Source organism: Anoplopoma fimbria, chromosome 24 (assembly GCF_027596085.1).
Source record: "Anoplopoma fimbria isolate UVic2021 breed Golden Eagle Sablefish chromosome 24, Afim_UVic_2022, whole genome shotgun sequence".
In the NCBI taxonomy this organism is placed as follows: domain Eukaryota; kingdom Metazoa; phylum Chordata; class Actinopteri; order Perciformes; family Anoplopomatidae; genus Anoplopoma; species Anoplopoma fimbria.
In genome coordinates this window covers 17,528,483-17,550,722 of record NC_072472.1, presented here as the reverse complement: position 1 = coordinate 17,550,722, position 22,240 = coordinate 17,528,483, and the positions used below count along the sequence as shown (strand labels likewise).

General features: G+C 40.4%; 1 protein-coding gene across 2 annotated transcripts in view; it reads right to left on the bottom strand.

Moving 5' to 3' along the window:
* fgf11b (fibroblast growth factor 11b) overlaps window positions 1–22,240 on the bottom strand; it is a 30,476-nt gene that overhangs the window by 3,137 nt on the left and 5,099 nt on the right. The window contains exons 1-3 of one of the 2 annotated variants that reach the window (XM_054625386.1): window positions 8,614–8,644; window positions 7,396–7,506; window positions 6,249–6,352 (exon numbers count right to left, since the gene is read on the bottom strand). In XM_054625386.1, the coding sequence (XP_054481361.1) occupies window positions 6,249–6,352; window positions 7,396–7,506; window positions 8,614–8,644 (246 nt within the window). Of the gene's footprint in view, window positions 1–6,248; window positions 6,353–7,395; window positions 7,507–8,613; window positions 8,645–22,240 lie in introns of those variants that run through there. The other variant, XM_054625385.1, reaches the window with a different exon arrangement.

The following is a 22,240-nucleotide window of genomic DNA, read 5'->3' as shown; positions in this document are numbered from 1 at the left end:
AATATTTCCATTTTAATGGTGGTGTGCTGGGACTAGAAATTAAATAAAAACCCTCTTGCTTCTCACCGCGACTCATTGAGAGACTTGGGTAGCTTTCCTTCCTTGTGTCTCAAGCCAAAAATGTATTTAAATGGAAGCAGACGAGAAAGGTAATATGTAGCATCCGTGCTGAGAATCCCCAAGATGGGAAGAACCTTTTTATGATGCAGAGCAGCGTCCCGACCCCCCCCCCCCCGCCCACACACACACCACCTCTTTCCTCATCCCTCGTGTCTGATTACATCTATTCTACCTGCTTCAGGAAGCTTAACTCTCCATGCCACCATACACTGGGATTGCACTCAACACCAAATAAGGGAAGTGAAGTACTAGTAATACACACTCAAAGGGCAGAGTTCCTTCAAACTGACTAACGTCTCTCCCTGCATTTATTTAGAAAGATAGAGAATCCGTGAATAATATTTAAAATCTTGTTTACTCTCATTTCATCAAGCAGGAAATCAGAACTTGTGCCTTTGGGGGGGGGGGGGGGGGGATAAATAAATATGCAGTCCCCTATTTAGACAGCAGGGGTCACAGTGTCATACAGGCTTCCTGTCCCATCAGCTCTCACTGTAATCTATAGGAAACTGTGAAATCTGCCCAGCTGCACTAATCCCACAGTTTTTCATAGAACTGCATTAATTCTGCAGCAACCCAGTCACATGACAACATGAAATGTGCATCTCATTCACAACAATCCTCATGCACTTAATCTGTGTGTGTGTGTGTGTGTGTGTGTGTGTGTGTGTGTGTGTGTGTGTGTGTGTGTGTGTGTGTGTGTGTGTGTGTGTGTGTGTGTGTGTGTGTGTGTGTGTGTATGCAATGCAGAACACCACCAGCAGGGCATGTCGCTGATGTTATTGTCACAACAGATGTAGATGCACTCTGACACGCCACGTTACATAAGTCAATAGGGCATAGACGTGCTTATTAAAAGGGGTTTAGACAGGATGAGACTGGCAGTTAATACTGTCTAGCAAAACACATGTATGTCTGTAATGCAGACATACATGTGTGTCTGTAATGCTTTATTGAGGCTCGCATGGTGAGTTCAGAGTGGATCGTAATGTGCAGGGACTCGTGCCTCTGCAGCGTTGACTGACAGCTGAAAGGCCCCTCGTCAATATAATGTATCTGAGAGAGGAGTGGTGGCTGACTTTCCCTCTTTGACCCTCAGTGACAGAGGTGACCGTCTGCTGCGTTCATCACGCTGCTTTCGAATTTTCTGGGTAAGGCAGGACACAAAACATTGTGGTGGGTTTTGTATCATCGTCAGATCTCAAGAACTACGTTGAAGTTTTGTAAAGAGAGCACCTTTACAAGGAATTCCTTTATCACGAGCCAATCAGAAAGAGTCCTTTTTGCTTTCACTAAGCTCTTAATTGGCTGCCTGGCAAAATGTATGCCCCTATCATTGCATTTCTGCACTTCATCTGTTTTCTCCTGCTCTGGCCAATTATACTCTCCGCTCCTTTCTCTAATGTCCACATCTTATCCTGTCCTGTGATAAAAGCGATGCTATCTCCCTGCTGGTGTTGTCCTGCATCTCAATGAAATCCTCCCATGAAAAGAATGGAAAGGACATAGGGCCCAGCTTTTCATCAAAAGGTCTCACCCCCCTCTTTCTTTCTTCCTCTCTTTTGTCTATCTGCCTGCCTGTCTCACTCTCTCTATCACGCACGCACACACTATCACAGGCCTAAACGGATCACAAACAATAGTGTTTATCATGCAGTTTTCCTTTAAGTGTCTCTTTAATGAATCAAAGAACCATATGAGGTGTGTGATTGTGTGCTCTCCTAGGTGACAACTGTGAGAAAAACATGGTGAAATCATTGATCAATCCAGTGACTAAATTCTCACACAGTGACAGCTGCTAAAACCTTATTAAAACCATCCAATCTGAATAAGCCATGCCGGTGTTAGGAACAAAGCGTGCTTTTATTTCCATATGTCCATGTATTCTTGGTAGGGATGTCTTAATCAAGTTGTTTTGGCCCTGATCCTCCTGTTCGGAGTCTGATCTGATACTTATATGTGTGATTAAAAATGCATCTGACTGGATTAACAGCTGGAGCCCACTAAAATCTGACACGCCTTATTTTTCACAAGCTTCTTGATCTGTACACTGAAGGTCCTGGTTCAAAACCATCATAAGTTTAATATGCTGATCTGATGGAAGTGAGTTTAACTGGGAGAATGCGACTCCTGAATTTGACACGATGTGATCAGAGAAGACGTAGTCCATTTCTGATCGTACAGAGGTGTAACAGAGTTGACAGTCTTCCCTTTTAAAACAGTCGTTGACCGAGCACAGACACCGGCTGCAGAGAGCGCTTTTACCAGACAGCACTGAAGTTTCCCTGCCATCAAGTTACTCACAGAATTACCATTAGTTAGCGACAGCTGATATGACCTGCTGCCAGCGACGATTTTCATTTTAACCAATAAACATGATGGACAGCACCCTCTAAAAGTAGAAAGAAGCTGCTACCTGAATGTGTTGTACACTGATCTACACTAATGAGGAAGAGGGAGGATGGATTAAAGTTTCATCAGTGTCTGAGTTAAATGAATATGTGTATTTTTTCTGCCACTCTGTCTAAACTCACTGGTGCACTCAAATATTTTTTTACATCACAAACTCAAATTGGCTTTGATATAATAAAGGAGAGCAGAAAATTGATAATGTACAGTCTTATACAGATTGAAACAAAGAGTTGAGTCATGTGTTTAATTTAGTTTAGTTTAGGTTATTAGGTTATTATATAGATTTGTCAGAGACCATGCAAAAAAAACATGAATCTCGCACAAGGAAATTAGATGTATCGAGCAACTAACTAAATTCCATCTGCAGTTCCTGATGTAAAATCATCACAAACACCTGCATGAAGGAACCAAATATTTACAATAAGCAAGCAAAATCCACGTCTTAATCTTGATTGGCACAAAAACTGCCTCTGTGAGACAGCCTCCTTCAACACAAGCCCTTTTCTCTCTCTCTCTTACTCTCTCTCTCTGTCTATGAGGAGTTTTCCAGAGCACATAGATTATAAAATGGGGCACGAATGAGCCAAGCTCTATTTTTGTATCAGGATCAGCCATTTCCTGTTGTCACCTACAGGTAGTGAGGCTGAGATTTATGTGTAAGACAAGGCAGCAGTGGACCTTGTCAACTTGTTATGGAGCCTGGCTCCACGACCTGACCACTATGTGTGTGTGTGTGTGTGTGTGTGTGTGTGTGTGTGTGTGTGTGTGTGTGTGTGTGTGTGTGTGTGTGTGTGTGTGTGTGTGTGTGTGTGTGTGTGTGTGTGTGTGTGTGTGTGTGTGTGTGTGTGTGTGTGTGTGTGTGTGTGCAGGGGACATGTGAGAGGGATTCAAGAAAAAAAACTGAGTTATTCAGGAGAAAGAAACATAATTGCCACCATTAAGCAGCAGAAGTGACAGTCATTTGAGAACATGAGAAAATAGCTGCAAGGAAGTGACTAGTCACACTGCCAGTCACCTCGTGAGTGACAGTGATGAACTTATTTAACATAAATGAAAACATTCCACATCCGTGTCACGCACTCTCTTGGCAAGCGTTTTAATGTAAAAGCAAATATGAACACGCTGTTAGAGCACACAGATATATAATGTGCCATATCGCGCCACCTGCAGCAGCAAATTAGCACATCAGATACACCATAGAGAACAATATGCGGTCATAAAATCAAACATGCATGATATTACACATGAAGACAGCTGTTCTGCTGTGCTGCACTCATACCGACAATACGTGTACGTGTGTGTGTTTTGGGAGAGGGTAAATTCTCAGAGAGAGGTCAGTGTGGGATGCAGTGCAGCTATTGACTGGTGCTGAGGAAATCCCTTCTCCTCTCTGTTCACAGAGGCAGGGCACCAAAGTCCAATACATGCTAATCAGGTTCTCTGCTGGAACCGACACACAGATGATCACTGAAGAGAACATATTTAAACAGGGGCAATGACATTTATTTTTATATATCCAGTAAACTGTGCAACAATAACCCCATTTTTGTATCCATCCAACATCCTTTGATATTTTATTTTTATTTATGTTAAATATGCATATAGTATACATATATTTAATATCTGTGTGTGTTAATAGAGACAACCCAGTGAGGACATACTGACAACAAAGGTGGAATTTTCTAAATACTATGAGCAATCCACTTTATTTTACTGCAGGTATTCTGGCACCAAAAACTGTTTGGGTGACTATCTTTTTTGAGGTGTAAATTTTTTTTTCTTAGCCTGGTCACTGATATATATAGCAACATGGGTATAACTTTATTGCTTTCGTGTAGTTATTTTGTACAGAGCTGGAAAGATAATACGTGAACTTCCCAAAATAGCTATGTATTAAGAACCATGTTTGTCACTGATGTGATGTAGCCTGTAAGTCCTGTAAGTCGCTTTGGATAAAAGCGTCTGCTAAATGACTGTAATGTAATGTAATGTAATGTAGCCATTTTTATGCGCACTGTCCAGGGTGCTGATCAGAGTAAACACCCTTAAACCGTCAATGACGCTGTCCGTGGTGCTGGTTGAACTGCCCATAACTCCACTAATTGCCGAGATGGGCTTCAACGCTTCCTTGCTTAAAGATTTAATGGTTTTGCTTGATCTTTTCTTTTTGTGTTTTGGCCATTTTATCATGCAAAACGTAAAGCGTTGTTGCAAGCACTTTACAAAGTGCTGATCAGACAGCACGCTGGGATTAGCACTGTCCAGTGAGTGCACAAGTGTTCTCACCAGAATTGCAGCTCACAGTTTAATCCTGAAACTGATTGAAAATGAAGACAGTGCCTTCTGCTAATGCAGCAGCCTATCTTTTGATTGCAAGTTGTATATTTATTCTAGTAGTAACTGTTGAATAGTTTTGAATAGTTTATTGAATATACCAATTTGTCTGAATTAGAAAACAATAGTTGTTATACTGATAACTCTGTCATTGGTCTTGCACTTCAAACAGTTAAATTATACTAATTTGTGTCTCCTGCTCAACTGGAACTGGTTTAATGTATGTTAAGGTAAAAATGTGTTTGTTTAGTTTTTTTTACCTGCAACCGATAGCATTTTTCTCATTGTCTGCAATCGCAGAGACACATTGACTCAGTGATTCAGAACCTCATGCTTCAGCTAATTATTGACTGCAGAACTTATCACTGTCATTATGTCAACATTTTTGCAAGCTTTCAGTCTTGATTGTCTTAAAAGCACCTGACAAAATTAGTAACATTTGGAATGTTTTAAAAGTGAGTGACGCAGGAAAAAATGTGTGTAAGAATAAAAGTTAATGGAGATTTAAGGTGCAAAAGCGCTAAACCAATCAACCAAACAAATTAAGCATAACATATATACTTTACACCTTCCCACCTTGTCCATCTCTCTGTAGCCAGGTGTCAATTCAAATTTATCCCAAATTGTAACCAATTTTTGAGAAAAGAAGCCGAGGCAGAAGCTCCAGGGGAAGTTGCCATTGCCCTTCATCTCATTTTGCTTATATTGATGCACCAACCATTTCATCTCAGCCAGGCACAAAAAAAAATTTGGGGGGCGTTTCCACTCAGGTTTTTTACGCCCAAATTTAAAATGCACACAAAAACAGGTAGATGGAGCTCCCTGTGTCTCACCTTTCTCTCTCATAGATTCATGCACACTTAAACATGCAAACACAACAGTACAGGCTCGCTTTAAGTCCCAACCAGTCCAAAGTGTTTTAAATAGTAAGGCTTTGGAGAAGATGCATGCGCTTGGGAAGTAGTAAGCATACGACTGGATGAATGAGTCTTGGATTATACTGCACAAGTTGTGTGAGAGTTTGTAAGCAGATGTTTTGATATAGTTCTGCTGTTATTAAACGCAGCGCTCATTTACTTCAATTCATCAGGACTTTTCTCCATATTTTGATTCTCCGTTCACAGTGCACGCATATGAGGAAAAAATAAGTCTCAAAGTATTTAAGGGAACACGGGGCAAGTAATTGATGAACAAATGATCATGTTGTGGTTAAAGTACTCCTTTAAGTTCTCAATATCCATAATACCCTGCAATAAGAGATACTCTAAAAAGTAGTCCAACTGACAGCTGAACTTTAATATCCAAAATGAAGTAGATTATAAAATAGAGATATATGATCAAATGGAAATGATGTACACGACTAATCTGAAGAGCATACTTACCGAGGTATAGAGGTATCCCTCGCTATTCATGGCCAGGTATAATCCTGTTTTTGCCCCCTGTATTGCCACAATCCGAAGTCCCACAGGAATTAAGTTGAACTGTGCTGAATCGGGGAATACAGTAGGAGAGATAGGGAACAATAAAGAGAAAGAGGGGGGAAAAAAAAGAGAAAGTCAGAGAAGATTGTGAAAACAAACTAGTACTGTATAGCAACAGAGTCTGCTTTTCTGTCTTCATTGTCTTATGCTGAATGGCTGCACTCTCACTGCTGCATGCTATATCTCTCATAAGCCCAAATGCTGTGACTTTTCTTTTTTGTTTTTGTTTTAAACACAACACTATGTCACCTTCAGTATGCCGAACACTGCCTACCCAAATGGAGCTTGGAGGATAGGTAGATACAGTATCTGGGTTGGTTAAACTAATCTGATCCTGTTAACAATAAAAGAGACAACTCAGCAATAAATGATTTAGGTTGTTGAATAAATACAATTTTCAATCTTAAAAATCTGTCCTATTCAAATTACAGTCTGAAAAGGGGCCTACGTCTGAGTCTGGAAGGTCAAATAGGCAAATACAAAGACCTAATACCAGGAAGAGAACAGCGCATAATTTCTGATCTGAAAACCACAAGTAGATTGCTAAAGGTCAGGTAGAACATTCACATCATCTCAATGTTGGCAGTATGTCACTTTGAAGCACTCAGTAACCTAGTAATAATGGCCTGTAAGGACGAGCACGTATGTCAAGCATTTCTGCATGTGAGCATGGGCACATTAAATTACAAAAGTTTGGCAGTTTGACGGGATGTTCCTTACAGTACAAATTGTAACAAATTTAGACATGAGCTGACAAAATCGTTACTTTTGCTTTGACTCGTTAGCCACAGAGACCTATAGCACAGTGTGACACCTGCTCTGATTCTTTTTAGCTCAGTTTGGAAAGTACAGCATTAACTTTCGCCAAAGTTTGAGATTTGGCTCCTGATGGGGTCATTAGCTTTTCAAAATGTGAGCTAAATGATAGTTAAAACTGCAGATGTTACATGCATTCTATATACATCCTCTGTGAATCATTTGTTTGTAATAAGGCAACCCGGCCACAAGCAGAGACATACATGTCGGCTACAGACACAAACACACTCACAAAATGAGCTGCTTTCATCCCTCGTGCTGTCCATGGTGCCGTCAGGCTGCATCTGCAGGTAGTATCCATGTTGGCTGTATAGCCGAGTAACAATGCCTTTCAGCTGTGGCTCTGCAAGGGAGCACAGGAAAAAAATCATGGTATTAGCCATCGCCTGAGGTTAAGAGCAGAAACGACATTCACTGATTTATTGAACTTGGAAAAGCAAAGGGTTTGTCAAATATGAAAAAAAACACCAACCACAGAGGAGTTTTACTTTGTGCAATGTTTAAAGTTGGAACATGGTAATGTTTAATATCTAAAAACCTTTTTTTTTATTTAATTGGATGGATGCACTGAAATTTTGTACGGACATTCATAGTCTCCAGGAGATGGATCCTAATGAATTTGGTGATCCACTGTCTAGTGACATAATCATCAGAATTCAAATGTTCCCATAACTAGCTACAGAAGTAATGACATTACCATTATCCTCAATTGTTGTTTTTTTGTGTTTATAAGCGCATGTTAGCATGCTAACACACTAAACTAAGATGGTGATAATGTTAAACATTATACCAGCCAAACATCAGAATGTTAGCATTGTCATTGCAAGCATGTTAGCATGCTGACGCTGAGTGCAGCCTTATAGAGTCGCTAGCATGGCTTTTTACTCGTATCATACCATCACATAGTGTTGAAATGGTCTAGAAACATCACATACAAGTCTTTAGATATCATACAGTGTCAGTATGGGTTTATGTTATACATTTCTCCTCCTTCATTTCCAGTATTTGAATAACAAAAGCATTTAAGAAATCAAGTCTCTTGAAAGGCCTAACTCCTTTAGGGAGTTCTACCAGGAGGGACGATGCCTGGCTGAACAGATTATGATTGATCTCTGATATCATTAACATAATAGAGGAATACTTGTCCAACCTTAAAACACTTCACAGTCCTACAAAAGAAATGAATGCAGCTATTTATGTTGCATGATACTTGTTAGATATGTTCTCTAGAAGATAGAAAAAGTTAAAAAAGGAGAGTTTAGGGTTTCAGTGTTCTACAACAATATCTTAGTTAATTAGAGAATTGCCCAAGGTATATTTTTGGACTAATTCACCTAACACTGGGAATGCATAACATACAATGAATTTAAATTCGGTAGCAGCTTGTTATTCAACTGATGAATAGATTGCATGTATAACACAAGCGATAAGGCATCAGTCCACTTGCCACCAGTGGTATTTTTAGGAAGAGCTGGGGTCATCAGAGGATGAAGTCAAGTGAGAGAGTTTTTCGGTCTCCTGTTAAATAAGAGATGTATAATCAAGTGGGCTGGGTGGTGGAGGAGAGAAACGAGGGTGAATAGAGAGATTGAATGTTTCATGAGTGGAGTCCCCGCAGCCTACTTTGCGTTCATTTGAGAAACAGACAGAATCTTTGCAGCGGCTCTCAGACATCACTAGAGCCCCTCCTCAATTACGCGAAGCACTCTCGCTGTGTTGAGGAAATCTAAGTTGTCTCCCGAGCGCAGCACCTCTCCGCCTCGGCAAGACTACTCCAAACAGCGAGGAGAACCCCGTAGTTCCCCTCGACTTCGACTGAATGCTCAGTCGGTGAACTGACCAGTCTCCTTTTGATGCAGCCTTAAAAACGGAGATGGATCATGGATGAGGGAGCAGTTCATGACGGAGCCTCTGAAGGATTTAGGGCCATCTGGGAGCTCCCCCCCCTCTGCTAAACCTCGCCCATGTCCTCACACACATTCCCCAGGGGAGGGGCCTAGGGCACTGCGCAATCTGCCTGTCTTCTCAGACTGGCACAGGAAGCAAGCGAGTGGCATAGGATGCAGGGAGGAGATCTGTAAGACTGTGTCCCATAGGACGTGTGCCAGGGTTGAGGCATCAGTGAAAGTGTGACCTACTCCCATTGTTACATGCAAGCATCTGCAGCACTCCCTCTCTCTCTCTCTCTCTCTCTTTCAAAGCTGCTTGTCAAAACATTTCAGTATCTCCTACTCGTGCACTTTCTTCTTCTTCTTTATTCCCTTTTCCATTGCATTGTCCTTTGAGCTGTGCATCCTTTCATCCCACCTAATAGCATCATACATCGTCCAATCAGGGCAGGGGATGCCGTTCATTACTTGTCCCCCCACAGATGCAAAAACAGAGAGATGAGAGAAAGAGAGGGAGATGGGAGGATCAGGGAGGAGAGAAGTGAGCAGACGGATGGCAGGGGAACAGAGTGAATGAGATGACACTGTCATTTCATCAAGAGTGACGGCTGTATGTGCGCGAGCAAAAAACACATTTAGGCACAACTTCAATAGATAGTTTGTGCAATACAGCTGCAATCAAAACTCCAATGCTTGGTGTCAAGGGCACTAAAACTAATGTTTCACTTAGCAGAGCTGGCTCTCACTTCAAAAATTCTCATCCCGACGCACAATAAATTCTGATCCAGTGCATTGAAAGCTCCCCGGCAAAAACTATAAAAGCCTGTTTTAGTGCAGCTGCATAAGAGATTCTGAGATGCTACAACACCTCTTGCTCTTACCACCTTATTACCTTATAAATATTGCAACTTTGGACTATTGAGGCAAAAAGTCATATTTTATAAACCGTTGTGCTCAAGAAGTCAGTGTGCCTTCATTATATCATTGTGGTCATTTGGACTCAAAGGAAAGGTAACTCATGTTTGGCTTTCGAGGTAAAATGATGAAGTAGTTGAAGAAGTTGTGGACATTTAGAACTTGAAGTTTCATGTCAATAAGGTTATATAACCTTCAATGTTACTGTTGTGTTACTGTAAGCGGAAAGAAAAGTTTGAAGGAGTTAAATATACATTCTGTCTTACTCGGATCAACAGACACAGCGGCATTTGCCGGTGACCAATAGATCCCCATCAAGTGTTCAGCAGCTCAACTACACAGAAACAATAAAATAAAATAGATTAATATAACTTAACTTTCTTGACTTTGGCTACTTATTTGCTGGAGAAAATGAACGATGGCATGGGCATCTCAGGCCTTCCACTGTGTAACTGATTTAATCATCAACAAATCATTCCTGATTTCGGTTTAGAAAGGACGCCAGGTCCACAGGAGGATCATGATTTTATTTCAGAATTTCCTGGAAGACCCGCCATATAACTACATCAAACAACCGTCAGCATTATTGAAGGTATGGAGCATAAAAGACTGAGAGTGTGCAACTGAGAGCAGTAGTTGTAGATATACTTCTGTAGTAAAAATACTAGATGTGCTACTGGCTGTAAAAAGTTACAGTGTTTGGGGCAATTTTACACCCTCTCTGCCACAGATTCATATCCCTTATTCTAATGTGACACTAACATTTTAAACAGTTCTGAACCAAAGTCTTTAAGGCCATTAGTGAAGGTGTGAAATTAAGTCCCTGTTACTACTTTGAATTTCAGCCAGTAAGCAAGAAGCTTCGGGTTGTTTGGTGGCTCATACAGTATCTTTTAAAGCCCCTTCCCTTAAGGCACTTATTCTACACACTTACTTTTTTCGCTTGTCAACTGTAAGTCATATTTTGTGTGGAGAAGACACCTAGAAATGGGCCTGCTGATGAGTCAACAGGGTGGATGTGTGGGGTAAACAGGAGGTAGTCTGGCAATTTTAGGGTCAGAGTGTCCATGGTGCGTCATAGTTTCTATAAAGATTTTTTGGGTCTAGAAGACAAAACTAGTGGATTTTCTAAGGAAAAACAAAGACACTTTGCTGCATTGAGCACAATAAAATGGGTCCAGGATCAATAGATATCAATATTGTGTTAAAGTGACTACGGGTAGTTAACAAACTTAAAAAAAAACGACTATAAATTTTGTTTTGCTTTTCTTTCCACGTAGCTGGCTCCAGTAGTTGAGTGCAGCAACAAGGCTTTTAACATCATGCAAATTAACAAGACTGTGCATAATCATAACACTGACTTGACTCAGTGTCATCAAATAGCAACGATGCACTACAGCCCCATGCGTATTCTGCCAACTGCTCCCCCCTCACTGTCCTGACAGCATCTGTGTCTGCATAATGTGCAAACACACACACACACACACACACACACACACACACACACACACACACACACACACACACACACACACACACACACACACACACACACACACTCTCACACACGCACTTGTTCTTCCGTAAATGTTGCAGTATGTTGGCATTAGGAGTGAATACATCAAGGCCTAAACAAACATGTCACATTGTCCCCTAAGCAACACGCCCCTTTCATCGAAAAGTAAAATAGTATACATGAAACGCACCACAAACACACACCTGCCAAGGTCAGAGAGTCTCTTGAAGAAGTTAAAGGTTGGAAAATGCATATGAATTCTATAAACCACACCCAGTAAAGAGTCTTGGTGTACTTTGTTATTCTCTTTATTTAAAGGTGGAATGTGTCATACCGGATACTTGAATAGTATGTGTTTCATGATGTCTTTCAATCTGCTGCAGGGGATACTTTAAAGGGGTACCAGAGAGAGAGAGAGTGGACTGGTCAAAATCATAAAAGCAAAAGCCGAGTAACGGCTGACATTTAATTCCTAGTATGGCTCAAGCACCAAGGACATTGTATTCTACATTTACTATAATGCAACTGGATAGCTTTTTTCATTATACCTTCCCTGCTTCATAAATTCTGGACTTCTTTTGAGCCTTACAACTTAAATTTGCAGTATCAAGTCCAACCAATTTATTTTTTTTATCTTCAGAAAGCTCCCTCCAGAGCCACAGAAGACATATTATACAAGTGCTTTCACAGGCAGTGTTTAACAGTCCTCCTCCTGACGGCTTAACTGAAGTTCATGTGTAAAATCACTGGGTTCTCCTTTAAATTTTAAAACGAGAGTGAGACCACATTACTAGGCAAGCCAACTTTTTCCCCCTTCATAATCCTTTGAAGAAGTACACTGACAGATAGTGAAACACTGTGACAGAAGTCTACCTCTGGTTGGATTAGCAAAGCACGCAAAGTTGTTTACATGAGCGAAAAGCCTGCCTTTGTATCACAAGGATGCATATTGTGCACATGTGCTCACTACTGCTCCACAGGGGTAAACAGAGTGGTGATGATAACTTGGAGGGCTACTGACTCAAAGGTCATGTTTAGTGATTTGGGTATGTTTTAGCATTCAGTAAAATAATATTTTATATGGCATAACCCAAACAAATCTAATGTTTGGTGTGAAGCATCTTATAATGCAGTAAGTACACAAGTAATTACAATTTTGAGGTACTCAAATTCTCCGTCCCTCTTCTAATCCACTACATTTCAGATAGAAATATTTTACAATTTAAGTGCTACAATCATCTATCAGCTGTAGTTAATAGTTACTTTTACTTGAGAAATATTATACATACAAATACTATGTATAACGTTAAATATAATGTTTTGTTGAGGATTAAATCAGTGGCTAGTTGAGGCCTGTTGTCACTTTTCAGATGTCTATGAGTGGTTTCCAGTTCCATTTGAATAACTGTTGAAGACACAAAGAGGTATAACTCTCCTATTTTTACAACAAATGCAAATGTTAAAGAAAAGTCCAAAAGACAAATACTAATTTATGTAATAGAACTTTGTTTTGTCATCTTTCGTAACCAACGCACCAGCTCATCTCATGACCCTTCAGGTTTATTCTGTGACTCCTTACCAGTGACCTAACTGATGAACTGTATCTAAAGTAGTTAAACTAGCGCCACCTCAACCAGTTTCCAAAGTTAAATGCTACTTACACATTGTTACATCAGTATTAGTATTTTTAGTATGCTATTTAATGTCAGCAAGTATTTTACATAAATGTATTTGCTGCAACTACAGGTTATTTTCATATCTACAGACTACTTTCTCGATTAGTTATGTTATCTATAAAATGTCAGAATATAGTGAAAATGCCAAGAAAATGTCCAAGTGTCGTACTCAAATGGCTTATCGCCAACTTTTAGACTCATCTAACCGTCTGAAACTCAAAAAACGCTCAATTTACAGTTGGCATTTTTGCTTGAAATAATGTGGGGTTTCGAAAGAAAATAGTCTGCAAACGATTTACCGTTTACCTAAATAGTTGCATATTTACAGATTTTATTGGTTTCATCTCTAGTGTTAAACAGTGTGTGTCTCATCAGAAGAGTGACCCAACAATGTGAGAATGAAGTTCACCTGAGGGGTTGAAAATGAAGCTATGTTCACGACAGTACTTTTTTATTTATTTATATTTTTTTAATTGAGATAATACATCTAAGGACTCATAATCACAAAGGGAGTGGTTTGACATTGTAAGTGTGGTGGGAAATTAAATAATTCCTTTCAGGATTTAGGATGGGATGTTTAACTTCAACACAGAAGAACAGGCCTAGATTCCCAACTCATGTTAACTTTCCCCCTGTGAGCAAAGTAATACATTTTGATCATGACCATACAGTACATGAATCAACACAAAAACTGCTCTCCATTTGTATCCTATATGTTATAGTGTGAGTCATCCACTCTATGGTGCATCCCTGTTCTATAGTTAAAATAACAGCAGGGGCTGCACATTATCTTATCTTATTTCAGGGGTGAGCACACATACATCTGCCTCGCAGAACTTTCACTAGCTATGCCAGAAACACAACCTGCAGCCTCGACAGTCCTGGGTATTTCCCGCAGAGAGGAGGTGTGGGACGTCATTCATCACTCCCGGGACACGTGTGGGCTTGAGTGACAGAAAAACACTCACTGATCCAGGTCAGTAGAGTGTGGGTCAAATAGAGCTCCCTGTCTGTTTATGTACATCAGCACGCAGATGTTGTCAGCGCAACCGACAACATGTTGACTCATCAGCAGGCCCATTTCCAAGTGACCTCTCGGCACAAAATATGACTTGCAGTTGACAAGCGGAAAAGCAAGCGTGTAGAGAGAGTGCCTTTAAAAGATACTGTACGAGCACTGTAGGTCAAAGGGTCGCGAGTGTCTGCGAAGCCAAAGTGACGTCACAACATCACCCAGGGCCCTATGTGGGGGTTTCGTAGCGCAGGTTTTTACCTCTCTGTGCACAACAAACATTTTCTAACTACAAGGATGCTGATGGGCTGAGATAATGGACAACTTTGAGGAGCTTTGAGAATGTGCGTTTGCCGAGAGGAGAACGCCGCAGGAGGATAAAGATCCAAAAGTTTCCACGTCACGATTCTGCGTCGGCTCATGTCCGGTTGACCATCTTTGCAGAAAGTTTAACCAAGGCTGGTAATTTGGTTCCATGTAACTGTTTAAGTGACAAGCAATTTCTTATTTTGGCGTTTGTTTTTCATTTGTTAGCAAAAGTTTTACTGTACGTACACCTTTGATTGAACTTCACATCGTTTATGCATAAGTGTGATTTATTTCCCAGTTGACAGAGACATTTTCTGATTGTTTTGGTTATTTTTTAGAGGAATATTTAATTTGCAACTTTCAGGCAGAGGTTAACAAATGATCAAGTAGGCGGTCCAAGTTTAGAAAAGCAAAAGAGATTATAGTCATTAGAGCACTTTGTTTATTAAATTTGGTTTTTCCTCTAAGCCCGGCAGTAACCGGTCTACACAGGGATGCCCCCTCATCAATTTACATTCAGCACTGATAATCATTGTGAAAATCACCTGGGGGAGACTGGAGCCTGGTGTTACAGTATAACCATTTCGCACAGCAATTATGTGTGTGTCTGTATAAATGAGGTCAATGCACATAAGAACCCAAGGTAATCACTTCATGCATCACGGCTGCCATCAAGGACACTTAAACCCCTTCGCCGCGATGTAATTGCTCCGAGGAAGAAGCAGTGGTTGAGGTGTATCGCTAATCAGCGCAGTGTATGGCTCGGTGTGGGTTATCATTACACTAATGTATTTATCTGGCTTGATATGACCTCGGTATGTCGCTTGCTGATCTCCCTGTAGCCGGGCTCCTCTTGATAAGGTTGGAGGTAATTACTCGGGGCCTGCATGACTGAGCGGCCAAGGGCATTTCTTCTTCTTCTTCTTCTGCTCTGACAGAACCAAACAACAGGGGTTTTCCTAGCCGTATATTTTCAGGACTCCCTAACTCTACCCTCCCTTCTCATCAAGCTTTCTCACTTGCAGCTGCTCTCGCTACACCTCTCACTTTGTGTATGTATGCATGCACGCAGTACATGTGCGTCTGCATGCATACATCTGCATGTGTACCGCGTGTATGCACTAAAGAGGGAGTCTGTCTGTTGTGTAGTGTTTGATTCTTCTTCTAATAAAAGGAGAACAAGGTTCCTCCTTTTTTATTTTTATTTTCTAATCAGGGCCATGAGCTACAGTGCTGCTAGTACTGTAATTATCAACCTTGTGGGAAGATAGAGAGGGAGAGGAGCAAGGGAGGAAGGAAGTCGTGAAAGCTAGTTAACAACATAGAGGCAAGACCGAGGGACGCTCTACGATTTCCCAGAAATAAAAGAGGGAAGGATGGGAGCAAGAGCACCAGAGAAGGGCAGTGATGGATACAGATTGCGTCAAGCAGACGTGAGGAGCAGGGAGAGTAGAGAGTTGGAGGCAGGCTGAGAAAGGATGCTGTAGAGGAGGAAGAAGAGGGATAGCCGGATGATGGCCTCTGAATATACATTTAAGGCTCCATAAATCACTTCATGTGACAATGACAGCAGTTCACACAAGACAGAGTTATTGCCGCTTATTAATGACGCTGTCAAGAGCGTGTCAAACACGAGCAGAGGCAGATAGGACAAGCACTGCTTCCCTGACACATTCAATATTCACATATGTGCTTTATTAGCATTATGACAGGTACATATCAGTGACACTTGACAACTTGCTCAGCACGGGGCGGTACAGTGCGATGTGGTACAGCTGCACACTGCAGCCTCACAGCTTCATCAATAACATCATAGCACCAAATTTGATTTCTTCAGGTTAAGATCTCCCACTTACTCGCCTCGCAGGACCACCGAGTCTAACAGCTCCCCAAAGCACCCCACCTGTCCTTTTTCCCCACGGGCCCACCGGCAAGGACACAAATAGCACTTTAATATATGCAGAACAAACACAAACATTCCTCTGCACTCCCACAGGGGTCCAGACCTCTGTCAGATCGTGTGATGATCACGCAAGTAAACAAACCACCGAGCTAAACAGCACAGTGAATGACAACAAAGCATTCAGAGTTTGAACCTGCATTGATTTGCTCGCTGAAACACTTTGATATAGTCCTTACACGGTGCGCTTTTCCCACGCAGAAGATGAAGAAGAAGTAAGCCATGAGTAGAGACTCTGCAGAGCAGCTCTCCATGGGAGGAGGGAATCCATTGAATTTCAGCAAAACGCTTTCTGAGTTTGGCTGACACAGTTTCGATACTCACACAACAGCATCTAATCATGCAGATGCACGAAGAAGCAGGCACATAAGTAGGCTTGAAGAAATGAATGTACAGTACGAATATGCAAATGTGCATGTCAGGGAGCAAAGCAAAAACTAGACATTCCATCAAACACAGTAGGTTTACAGGAGTAGTGAGCTGTTTTTTTTTTACTTAGTAGTGGGGCAGCGCAACCAAATGGCTCATTGGTATAAAGGTCTACATTTTAAAGCGCTCAGAAATGAATGTGCTGTTCTCCACCAGTTTTCTGGCAGCTGGATGATTTTTTGATGTTATGGAGTAGAGGCAGCTGCAGGTGCTGCATTCGGGGCATCCGAGAGATGCACCCGGCACTTGGGAGTTGGTCAGTGGTGTGTAGGCTGGTCTGGTGTCAGTCTCGAGTACTCTCTTTTCTCCATTCTATCGACATCCTCCTGCGAGTGGTGCTCTACTATTAACGATTCTGAGCGCTAAAGGTCATCACAAGTAAATGTAAAAGAAAATCTATGTTTGCTTAAATTACTTCAATTCTGTAAGAATTTAAGTAAGACAGTGTGTTAAAAATTGAGCTGGGGTGTATAAGAATTTCTGACTGCATACCAGGAAAAATATATTAATTTGGTCTATAAATGTCTACACATTATTCCACCACTCACAATTGTGTACAACCAGAGAACTTTCCCACCTACTTTTCCATGAAAAAAAAAAAAAAAAAAAATGTTACTTTAAAAGAGTTACTAATGACACATGATTTCTATATTTTCATGTCTGGGAAAAGTGTGTGATTAAATGGGTCAATACTGTCTGTACATGTGTAGAAACAGACACATCTTTTTGGTATTTTATCAGAGGACTTGCTGTTTCTCTTGCAGTACATCTCCCATTCGTGCCCCTCCTCCTCTCACATCCTCTCTCCTTCTCCTTGTCTTCTCATCATTACCTCTATAGGTGTCCTCCATCCTCACTGTCTTTCTCTTGTTAGAGGTAAATTCAATCTGTCCTTGTCAGCTTTAATCAAAGCAGCCACAGATTAAATTTAGCAGGTGTGTGTGTGGGAGGTTAAGGTGGTATCCTCAGGACGAGGAAACAAAAGGGTGTTCTTTGTACACACATCTGTCCGCCTCCTCACTTTGAGTAAGACTTAAGGCCATTGTCAACGGCCTCTCAGCAGCTCAATATCTTTTCCCAAGCCAACTCTAAACTCTAACTGCAATAATACTCATAGAAAAAGTCACTGATCCCTCTGATCCCTTCATGTCCATTGACAATTTTCTGAGAGTCTAAAGGACATCTGCAACCCAGAGACATAAAGTTAGATAAACCTTCAAAATGAAAAGAAATACATAAATAAATCCCTTAATCTCTAATGGATTGTGCTTTATATAGGACAAGCTAGAAGATTAGAATTTAAAAGTTTGTTGTTTCAGTGTGGTTTAATCTGAAGTGTGCGTCTTGGAGAAAGTTTAAGGGATTAACCAACCACCTACTTCTACGCAACAGCTGTCTCCCCCTTTCCCCTCAATTGACGCCATTAGGACCAGATACTGTATTTAAGTTCCCTCTGATGAATCAGCTCAAAGCTGAAAATCCCCAGAAATCGGATGACCTCAACGGCAATCACCCACTAATCTTTTGTTTGTCTAGTCTAGATACAAACAGACAGAAAGCTGTTGTTTCTTGTGAATCTCTCAAAATTTGATTGGGGCTGGGTATCGTTAGGCCTAAACAGTGTCATGACACTTTTACTCAGTTTTGTTGGTAAGTTCAGAACATAGAGGTGCCTGTATACCAGTTTTTACTACAGTATATACCATGCTGAAAAGCAGGTGGCTTATAAACTTTGCTAAGTAACCAAAAAATTCCACTCACTTAAATTTAATTCATGATTTTTTCTTGTCTGGATTGATTTTTCCAATTGGAGGAACAAAACGTGTTAATATTAGTTGTCTGTTGTTTTCTTTTGTCATTCTTTTACAGCTATAGACATCCGATAGACATCAGAACATGTATGAAAAGATAAATGGTTTCATATGCTCTAAGAGATAAGTAAAATTACAGTAAAATTATTTTACACGCAATTACATGGATCTAATCGAATCTAGCAAACTGAACAGTGATGATGCAGCTTTGTTCAACTTTAACACACAGGTTGGTAGTTCTTAAGTTTAAGACGGATAAATATAAAATAACTACGCACTAATGATAAAATGTCATGAAAACTTTTTCAGACATAATTGTAGCATGAAGATCTGATGACAGTACACCGATATATAACCATACGTTATTAAGGAACATATCTAACAAGTAGATGAAAGTATCTTCAAATTCTTTTACATTTTTTTTGATGGTTTTATTTTGGTAGTCAGGGATCTTTTAAAATAAAGGTTGTTTTCCCTTAAGTGCTATTGTTTCCTTAAAGCCCCTAAAAACGTTCATAGTTTAAATACTAATCTATAACATTAAGTCATCTTGTGAAGTGAGTTTTTGGCAAGAAACTTATATGAAGTTGTTTGAAGGAGGTGTTTTTGAAGCAATACAAAATAGATAATAGAGAGGTATTTATGACCTGTTTAACTTCCTAACACCAGCTCTAAGCATCTTATAATACATAATGAGAGCTAGTAACATTGTCAAAATTGAGATACAATTACAATTTATTTACCCATCATTTGAATTGTTTGTTTAATGCAAATAAACATTATAGATGACAATAACAAAATAAAGGACAAAAATTATTTTACGGGACAGTGGTGAAAAAAGTTAGTCTTGCTGTCAAATATCGTTGTTCCAAAACTTGGGAATATCAAGTCAGACTTTGGAAAAAACGGAAATCAGAATCGGCCTAGAAAATTGCAATTGCTGCATCGCTAATTCAAATGTAATTTCCATGCATACATGTTTAACCTAACTACACACGGGAGACGAGATGAAAAGTCTTTCGCTTCCCATGACCACTTCTTCCCTACGACATACGTGTGGTATGTGAACATAGGACTGCCTCTGCTAAAAAAAACACTCAAAACGTATCTGGCATTACAAATAAGTAGCATACAAACGTTATTTCCAGGAGACAGGGCTCTCCACCAGTCACCAACCCATCCCCACAAAATTAACCAACTAAAACACCTGCGACATTCAATAAATAGAAGAAAAATGCTTAGCTTTCAATTACAAGGAACCTACTTTATATACAGATAATTAAACAAGTACTTCATGTATGAGGCTTTGCCGTGACAGTTCATATCCAGCCCCATGGCTTCCCATCTCATGTTTTCCACATGCTGCCTCGGGGAGAGCCTGATTCACAGCAATTCTCCTCCCTTTAATCTCCACTGCTCTCTCTCTCTCTACTTCTCTTCCTGTATTTCTGATTACCTCTTTATCCATGTCCACCCCCATCATTCCCACCATCCTCCACCTTTTGATACAGTTTCTTTCTCTGACATCAGTAATACTTTTCTGTTTAAACCTTTGTTTACCTCCGCACACTGGCCCTCCCTCTCTGTCACAACCTCCCTCTCCATCTCTCTCTCTCTCTGACCCCTGTCACAGTCAGTAAAGTTCTGATGAGAAGCTACCTAACACTGCATTGTCTGATCAGGTGTTGTTGAGTAAGCGAGTTTGCAGCCCCGGTCTCTTGGGGTCAGCTTAATGCTATCCTCTGCTGGATATCTCCCCTTGTAACCCGGTCTGCCGCTCACCAACCGGGGCCTACATTTGTGCTCCAACCGCCGACTGGCCCCTCTGATGCTTACACCTACAACATACTACAGTGCACCTCCAGGCCAAACAGTCCACACGATTCTACAAGATGTCTAGGTCTGCACTATATTTGCATGCGTTCGTTTCTAATGACTCAGCTGATAGTGATGCTATTTTAAATGCATATTTGTATTTCTGTGGTAATACTGCTAAGTCTATTGACATATCCCTTCTACCAAAGTCTACGGATTCTTTCTTTGTGGCACATATCTGGCTAATTTTACATTTAGAATAGAGACGCATCGATCGATAGCTAGCCAATATTCAGCAGATTAGAGCCGGTTACATTTACATACATGTGCCATGGTTATGCGTTGGCACACAGCTGCACTGATAGTAATGGCACAGCCAAACACCCGCACATACAAAATGTTGTCGGTGTGGAAGTTCTTCAGTGTGAGTGAAAAGAGTTAAAAGCTTGCAATTTGTCACAACACAACAAAGTCTAAAATAAGCAGTGAAGGAACAACCTTAAAAAACATTTGGACAGCTAACGTTAACGGAGGTTCCATAGACTTGCATTATGATGCGTTCAAGCTCTGCACAGTAAGACTGACTGTTGAGCAAAGGTAAATAATAATGCTATGACGTGTTCAAATGTAATCTTGTGAAGTGAGTTTTTGGCAAGAAACTTATATGAAGTTGTTTGAAGGAGGTGTTTTTGAAGCAATACAAAATAGATAATAGAGAGGTATTTATGACCTGTTTAACTTCCTAACACCAGCTCTAAGCATCTTATAATACATAATGAGAGCTAGTAACGTTGTCAAAATTGAGATACAATTACAATTTATTTACCCATCATTTGAATTGTTTGTTTAATGCAAATAAACATTATAGATGACAATAACAAAATAAAGGACAAAAATTATTTTTCGGGACAGTGGTGAAAAAAGTTAGTCTTGCTGTCAAATATCGTTGTTCCAAAACTTGGGAATATCAAGTCAGACTTTGGAAAAAACGGAAATCAGAATCGGCCTAGAAAATTGCAATTGCTGCATCGCTAATTCAAATGTAATTTCCATGCAAACATGTTTGTGCTTAGGTTTTGTGCTCGTTTGATCTAACTTAGAGAACGGTACTAAAGGTGAAACACAGGAGCAAGCAGCTCGATATCCCACCCTTTTCAAGTCAGATTCCACCTTGAACAAACTAACGGAGCGATTATTGATTAATCGCTATTCATTAATGAGCTGAATTGATCTGAAAAGAGGGCAGCGGTGCAGATCACTGACGGTGAGAGTTTTTTCATTGGTCAGGCCACACCTTAAAGGGGGTTCCTTGTATAGTAAGGGACTGTACAGGACACCTATAGAGGTTCAGAGGTGGTTTTTCATGGATCTCATCAAGTGTGAGCGTTGTGCTAACCACATGTATAAGCAGCAGGGTTTATGTCCTTCCCTATCATTTCACTAGACCGTTGCTTTATGGCAGTAGTAAATATAGCTTGAGTGTGCTGGTGTGATGCTAATATGACAGCTGAGAAGAACTTCTCCTGTTACAAAAAAATAAAAACACAGCTGGGGGAGAAACTACAGAATCCTGTTATGGCTGTGCTGTGTTGAGAAAATGTGTAACATGTGTTAACAAGGTATTAACAAGCTGTGTGCAAATGACAAACTATTATGTTGCATTTGTTACAACAGTTATGCACTTGTGATGCCTAAATGTGTAAGAATTATTTCTAATCTCTAAGCCTTTTTCAGACTTTTAAAGT